This window comes from Dermacentor variabilis, chromosome 1, assembly GCF_050947875.1.
Source record: "Dermacentor variabilis isolate Ectoservices chromosome 1, ASM5094787v1, whole genome shotgun sequence".
NCBI lineage: Eukaryota > Metazoa > Arthropoda > Arachnida > Ixodida > Ixodidae > Dermacentor > Dermacentor variabilis.
This window is the reverse complement of record NC_134568.1, coordinates 252,495,361-252,502,991: the sequence shown is the minus strand read 5'-3', so window position 1 is coordinate 252,502,991 and position 7,631 is coordinate 252,495,361. Positions and strand designations below refer to the sequence as shown.

The following is a 7,631-nucleotide window of genomic DNA, read 5'->3' as shown; positions in this document are numbered from 1 at the left end:
TTGGTTTCATTCAGCTGCAGCTAACAGTTTTTTTTTTAAATTCTTGCTTAAAGTTACGTGAAACACCTTATGTTTGCAGCGCACCACCGATATCAGTTGCCGAATCCTCGGCGGCTTTTACCAGAAAGCCGACGATAAGGAACGGTGTGCCAGTCTTCGCAGCGTCAAATTCGGGATATTTTGAGTGCCGACTAGAGACGGGGGTAAATAGAGATTACCTGCTCACACTGCCTAAAAAAAAAAATCGTTTATGTTGTACTCCAGTTCACTTTCTTCTGCGACTGAAGAAAGCGTGTTATTGTAAACTTAAAAAGGCATCAAACCTATGTACTTGATCCCGGTCAAACAACTCGCCTGACATTCTTTTGGCTCATTGCTTGCGACTGCATGTTGGTGCGCTTTCATAATGTATACCACGTGCTTTTGACATAGTATAATAATATTTGGGGTTTTACGTGCCAAAACCACTGTGATTATGAGGCACGCCGTAGTGGAGGACACCGGAAATTTTGACCACCTGGGGTTCTTTAACGTGCACCTAAATCTAAGTACACGGGTGTTTTTCGCATTTCGCCCCCACTTTTGACATGCGGCGAAGTGCCGTGTAGCTATAGGTTACAATGGAAACAAAGCAGGAAAGGTTTTGTATTTAAATCCTGGTCGTGCACACTTTCAAGCTACAGGGACGGAGCGCCGTCGGGGCAATCTAGCGCAGAGCAGAGAAGGCGCACGGAAACGAGTATAAAGCAAATACGCGCCAGATGTATGGAGTTCGGCACCTTTAAAGGAAAAAACTTTAACGGAGAATGCTAGACAGCGTGTCGGAACCACCATTTGAGAGGGAACAATCAAGTTTTTGAATCCAACGTTCGAAGAAGTGATAATGCAGTGGAGCAATTAACTCTTTTATGACAAAAATTTGCAACATGAACGGCAGTTAACTTAGGCGAAGGTCTTCGTCCTTGCTGAGGGAATGTAGCGCTCAGCCTAGTACTCCTCGTGCTCATCGACGTCCTCGTTTGAGTCCATACCGATCTCTTCGTAGTCCTTCTCGAGAGAGGCCATGTCCTCACGGGCCTCTGAGAATTCTCCCTCCTCCATGCCTTCGCCCACGTACCAGTGGACGAAGGCGCGCTTGGCATACATCAGGTCAAACTTGCGGTCCAGTCGGCCCCAGGCCTCGGCGATCGCTGTCGTGTTAGATAACATGCAGACGGCACGAGGAACCTTGGCCTGGTCACCGCCGGGCACCACGGTAGGCGGCTGGTAGTTGATGCCCACCTTGAACCCTGTGGGACACCAGTCGACGAATTGTATGGTGCGCTTGTTCTTTATGGCAGCAATGGCAGCGTTGACGTCCTTAGGTACCACGTCGCCGCGGTACAGCATACAGCAGGCCATGTACTTGCCGTTGCGCGGATCGCACTTAACCATTTGGTTTGCCGGCTCGAAACAAGCGTTGGTGATGTCGTTCACGCTGAACTGCTCATGGTGGGCCTTCTCGGAGGAGATGACGGGTGCGTAGGTCACCAGTGGGAAGTGGATCCTGCATGCGCACAGGGAAGGTAAGCGAGTTGCACGAATATGCTGCTACAGTAAAAAAAATGTGGGGAAGGGGGGCAGGTTAAGATGGATTTCGGCTGAACGTGTTTCAGGCTGTAGATCCGAGAGGACATCGGGATGGGACGCATGAAAGGGGTCGTATTGCAGAGATCGCAGCATTGCATGTACAGCGTTCTATATGATTGTATGCGGGCGACTGTAGAATGATAGACGAGAAAAAAAAATCGCTAAGGAGTTTAGAACAGAGGTGGGAAAGAAAGCTCAGAAACGGTGGAACACACCTAGGGTAAGGCACCAAGTTTGTCTGGAACTCCGTCAAGTCGACGTTGAGCGAACCATCAAAGCGGAGGGAAGCCGTGATGGAGGAGACGACCTGACTGATGAGCCGGTTCAGATGTGGGTAGGAGGGCCGTTCGATGTCCAAATTGCGCCGGCAGATTTCATAGATAGCCTCGTTGTCAACCATGAAGGCGCAGTCCGAGTGTTCCAAGGTCGCGTGCGTGGTCAGCAAGGCATTGTAGGGTTCCACAACAGCAGTTGAGACCTGCACAGGTTCAACATTGGCGTGTTGAAGACGAAATTCCATTGCCATGTTGGAAATGATAGTACAAGGGGAGTGGATTCTGCGCACAAAGCGCAGAAATCGACAGCAACTTGTAGTTAAGAAAATCTGTTCGATGTCTAACATACAGATGACCACAGAAGTCCCTTGCTCTGTCGCCGTTCTTAGTACCCGGTGCAACTACACTAAATTTACACGTAAGCACCACCTCATGTTTAGAATTTGCATGTACTTTCGTTGTGTCACGTGACAACCACTGGCGCTGTTAACAAACACGAGTTCTCCTGCATACAATCGCGCAAGCTCGTTTATAGACCTGGTGCCTTTCGCTCGATTGTGTTAGATGCTATTCACTGCCCCAGGGAGAAGATACCTGCGTCTTTAGAATTATGCTGAAAGAGGATGATTGAAACAAGGACAAAAATGTCACGAAGAAGATACAAAAATGGTAACAATTCTCTACTAATGCGCAAGCATTTTGACTGCTGCTACTTAGCTTTTGTTTATTTAGCTTATGCATGCTTAATCCTCGCTACGAATAATCTACTCTTACCGTTCTAAGGATTGCACGTGTTACCTTGACCAAATATGCATTGATTTCGAGGACATGAGGCGTCACGGGACGGGCAGAGTGTGCTGGGGTACTGGCCAAAGAATGCATGGGCATTAAAAGCGCGTTTTTGTTTCTGTGCGTAATTGGTTCAGTCGAGCTTGAACATAGTTGTAAAGATCAACCAACTAGTCATCACCAATGTTGCCAATATCCGCGTCCGTAAATCAACTGAAGAGGAGTACTCGTTGCTAACATTTCAGAAATCTGCGCATGTTCTAAAAAGGTATACCGCTTTAGTAACTGCTTTCTTCCAGATCATGCACTGAATTCTAGGGGGATATTGGATAATGAAAAGCAAACTTCAGAGGCGGCAACCTGCTGCAGTTTAACGAAACGCTCATCGCGTCTAATCGCGATTTCCAAAGGCTGTAAAGAAATCACACCTGAGGTGCTGGGTAGACGCAGACCTGGAGCTTGGACTTTTTCCCGTAATCCACTGAAAGACGCTCCGTAAGAAGCGAGGTGAATCCGGAGCCGGTACCGCCGCCTAAGCTGTGGAAGACGAGGAAGCCCTGTAGACCCGAGCACTGATCGGCCAGCTTCCGGACGCGGTCAAGCACTACGTCGATGAGCTCCTTGCCGACGGTGTAATGACCACGCGCGTAGTTGTTGGCAGCGTCCTCTTTGCCACCAATTAGTTGCTGCGAGTGGAAGAGCTTGCGGTAGGGGCCAGAGCGCACCTCGTCGATAACGGTGGGCTCGAGGTCGACAAACACCGCGCGCGGGACATATCGGCCAGCGCCCGTCTCGGCAAAAAAAGTGTCGAATGAAGAGTCTTGACTGCCGTTCAGCTTATCACTGGGCATCTGGCCATCAGGCTGGATGCCATGTTCAAGGCAGTACAGCTCCCAGCATGCGTTGCCGATCTGCACGCCCCCCTGGCCGATGTGTAGGCTGATGCATTCTCTCTGCGAAATAAACCCAACAGGGAACACACTAGGAGGCAGCATGAGCAGGAGGAAGGAAAAACAAATGGACTAATGAACCCTTCTATTGTCTGCACGGCGTCAGCGACTCTGAAATCTAACAACCTGGTATGCAGGTATGCCCATGCGTTCCATGAATAGACACGGAGGTACAACAAAGATTATGGGGTTTAATTAAGCCCCCAAAGCAGCAGTGGGGCTGACATGACGCCGTAGTAGGAGGCTCCGAATTAATTTCCACTACCCGGGTCTTTGTCAAGGTGGCCACCAAAAGACTACACCACTGTTCCCGCATTCTACCTCCATCGGTGCGCGCTGCCACGGCGACTGGGGAGTCGAAACCGCGACATGGGGCCCAGCAACGGGAAAGTCACGAGCAGGAATAGCAAGCACGTACAGTGTATCAATTAGGAGTGTGTGGTTCATACGTGCAGTGAAGAAAAGTGGTTACGGGAGCTGCGAAGTCGCGGCCTGCGAAAGCATCCCTTGAACGCCAGTCGGAGGATGCTTGCCAACTCTAGCGAGGGACTGTTATGCAAACCTGTTCGCGATGCCGCGATGGCGTTTTCTGCATGCACCGAGGGAGTAAAATTTTGTTATTGTTCGTGGGTGAATTCGAGTCCCTGGACTCGAATTCCTCCGATTATGTTCGTTGATGCGCGCCGCTGAATAAACGATCTCTACGGGAGCAGGGGGCGGCATTCGTAAAAGCTAGCGACAAAAAAAAAAGGGGGGGGGGGTGAATCTTCCCGAAATTACTTCATGCACTGTTGAAGTGTGGGTTTCGCACGCACTGCACGGCTGCTTCGCAATGCATTCTAATGCAGGTTGCCGATACCGATTGTTCACGCGGAGTGCCAGTTTCAGAGTTCGACGCAGGTCGAAACTGACGCGTAAATTTGTACTGATGAAACTATCGGGCATATTACAGGAATCTGACAATATATAGGGGGTCGAGTGGCCTTACCGGGTGAGGTCAGCGCGTCGAGTGCATGCGAATAGTATCGGGCCGCGATCAGCGACCGCTGTGTGGGGTCGGCGCCGCCTGACTGCGTGGGGTGTGGCGACCCAACTCGACCGATTGCAGTGCACACGTTAACACCGATAGTTAGGACTAATCAGCACCGAGAATTCTGCAGGAGTACAATCGCCAGCTGTTGAAGGGAATAAATCGCGCTATTGCGGCCGTTTTTTTTTTTCCAGGTCGGACTGACACTGAAGAACTGCACTCTGCTATTCGCTTACATCGTCGATAGTTTCTGCATAACTAACGTGCCCGCATCGGGAATAGTAGAAGAACAAGTGAAAGAAGCGCTGCAGCGTATTCTCATTCATTAAACGTTAGGAACGCTGCAAGGGCTGTTGCAGACGGCAGTGAAAACAGATGGAATGCGCGCTGACATTTCGTCTCGACGCTCACCCGTCAGAAGAGAGTTGTAAACATGGTTACGGCGCCGTCATATGAACGAAGCATACTCGACTCTTACCATTGGCACGACACGATTATTTCACGTTTCAACTTCAGCTTTCAACGGCATGATAGGAACGTTAGTGACCGGTAGCGGCGATGGTTCGTAAAGGCTACGAGCTGGACACTGCCCGGTGGGGCCGTGCTCAGCAATTCAATCGCGATGATGCGACCGCATGGCGAAAAACGCGTCACCGCCTATCACTGAGCGCGACGTTATCGCGGGGGACATGCAGTCAAAATGTGCCACAAAGGCTTGCTTTGAATAGATACCCGATGCAAGCGACCTTGCGCGCTACAGTGACAAGCGACGCAGTAGAGTTCGCTGTCGCTTCCGCTTGTCTACAAGCGGAACCTCACTCGATCGAGGAAGATGCATTCGGGGGTTTTACGGGCCAAAACCACGGTATGATTATAAGGCGCGCCGTAGTGAGGGACTCCGGTAATTTTGACATCCTGGGGATCCGTAACGTGCAACTAGTGCAAGGCACCCGGGCGCGCTGTTTTTTTGTTTTTTTTTAAACATCTCACCCTCCATTGAATTGCGGCCGCCGTGGCCGGGATGTGATCCCGCCACCGCGCGCGCTTAGCAATCCAATGCCTCAACCGCTAAACCACCACGGCGGTTCACACCGCAGTCTTCCCGGTGATACCGGTATGATGGCAGCAAATGCGAGCCCGAACTGGTGTGACGAGTGCTTTAATAAAGTTGACCTGTGCAGCTGTACAGAGCAGCATAAAGTATCGCTGAAGGTCTTGCAGTAGGTTTACCTCTACACCTTTCGAAATTCAGTCATTTGATCGTTCGTGCGACAACCGGTACTGTCACTGTTACACATCCTGTTACGGCTTCGTGCTACTAGCTAGTCACTCATAGCACGTGTGGACGATGAATTCTAGATATTAGAGAGAGCGTTCACTCACGGCTCGTTTCGTCGCTCGAAGCCGTCGCTCTCAGTGTGCCCAGAGCCCAAGGGTGAAGAAAACACGGTAGCCACGCGCTCCGAATATCGCTGAGCAAACTACGAACTAAAACGTAAGCAAGCAAGTTACGGTATCCTGAAAATGGCAGTTACACTTTTTTTTTCTTTTATGTATAAAGTGTTTTTTTAAATGTAGAAAGCATACGAGTTGTAATACGCGATTGTTGCATCCTTCTTGATCTCGCGGGGTCCCAGATGCTCCGCAAAAGTAATCAGATGCTACGTCGACTGCCGATAACATAGCGCGCTAGTTATTAAGAAAATGGTAACTATAGTGCTTGGCAGATGGCCTAAAGGGGACTTGCGTCAAAGAATATGAACCTTTACGTAATAAAGTAGTGAATACTTCAGCGGTTATCCGTGCGCTTTGATACTATGCATGCGTCACGCAGACAATGAAAAGATAACACTCGCCGAAGTGGCGCAGTGGCAGTGCTCTGCAAAGCCGGAGGTCACGGGATCAAATCCTGGCTACAGTAGCCGCATTCGGACGAGGACTAAATGCAAGAATGCCCATGTACCCTGAATTGGGTGCACGGTAAATAACCCCGGGTGGTCAAAATGAACCCATATAGTGCGCCATTACGTCAATCCTCAATTACATCGTGGGGAAATGAAGATACAGGGCGGAAAACAAAAGTGATGTATAAATCAAGCTGCTACGTACCCCGTGTTACAAGAAAGAGAAAAGAAAGACAGCGGAAATGTCTCACGCCATTGTACACAGATTCGAAATCCACCCTCACCAGAAAAAAAAAAAAAAAAAAAAAACGCGCGCCGCCGACAGTGCTTACCATGTTTGGTCGGTCCTTGCGCCGTACTGAACTACGAGCGGCGCCGCAAACACTCCCCTTTATAAAGCCGACAGCTGTCACGTGGTTCGGGGCGTCGCAAACTGGCCTCGGGGCGGAAGTATTCGCTAGTTTCGTTTGACTGCCTGGCCACCTGTCTTGTAGCAGATATTAAAAAAAAAAAATCCTCAGCCCTTCCACTCAGTGAAGAAGGTCTAGCAGCGAAGCTGTGGTGTGTTTTACCTCAATCGACGCACGTAGAGTGCATAGGTATTATTATTGTTATTATTATTGTAGGTCACAGACAACGAATACATCTTTTGACTATAGAGTGATTTATTCTTATTCTTTTATGAAGTAGTGACGTGTGCAAGTACCGCTGCATGGCAGGCAGGAATTTCACAATATTTACAACTTCACGGTGAACTACGTATTCATGAAAAGCATATGAAATTCGGGGTAATGTTAGAGTCCTCTTTGCGGCTAATTGTAACTTAATTTGTCTCTGGATAGTTTCGATAAAACTAGAGTTACAGCCGTTTTCTTTAACCGTACTCCCTCCGTAGACGGCCATGTATTGACAGCAGAAGGGAATTCTGTAACGTTTACAACTTTGCTGTGAACTAACTAATCATGACAAGTAAATGAAACTCGGCCTAATGAAAGAGTCATCTTGGCGGTCAATTTCAGTGTGATCTTTTTCCGAGATACCTACATTAAATTTA

General features: G+C 49.2%; 1 protein-coding gene across 1 annotated transcript; it reads right to left on the bottom strand.

Annotated features, from left to right (window-relative positions):
* Positions 1 to 889: 889 nt before the first annotated feature.
* On the bottom strand, positions 890 to 7,053 carry LOC142560916 (tubulin alpha chain-like). Its single transcript, XM_075673340.1, has 4 exons — positions 6,910 to 7,053; positions 3,122 to 3,646; positions 1,845 to 2,107; positions 890 to 1,546 (listed from the first exon to the last, which is right to left on the bottom strand). The coding sequence occupies exons 1-4, from the start codon at positions 6,910 to 6,912 to the stop codon at positions 988 to 990; spliced, it is 1,350 nt and encodes a 449-aa protein (XP_075529455.1). The 5' UTR covers positions 6,913 to 7,053; the 3' UTR covers positions 890 to 987.
* Positions 7,054 to 7,631: the final 578 nt, after the last annotated feature.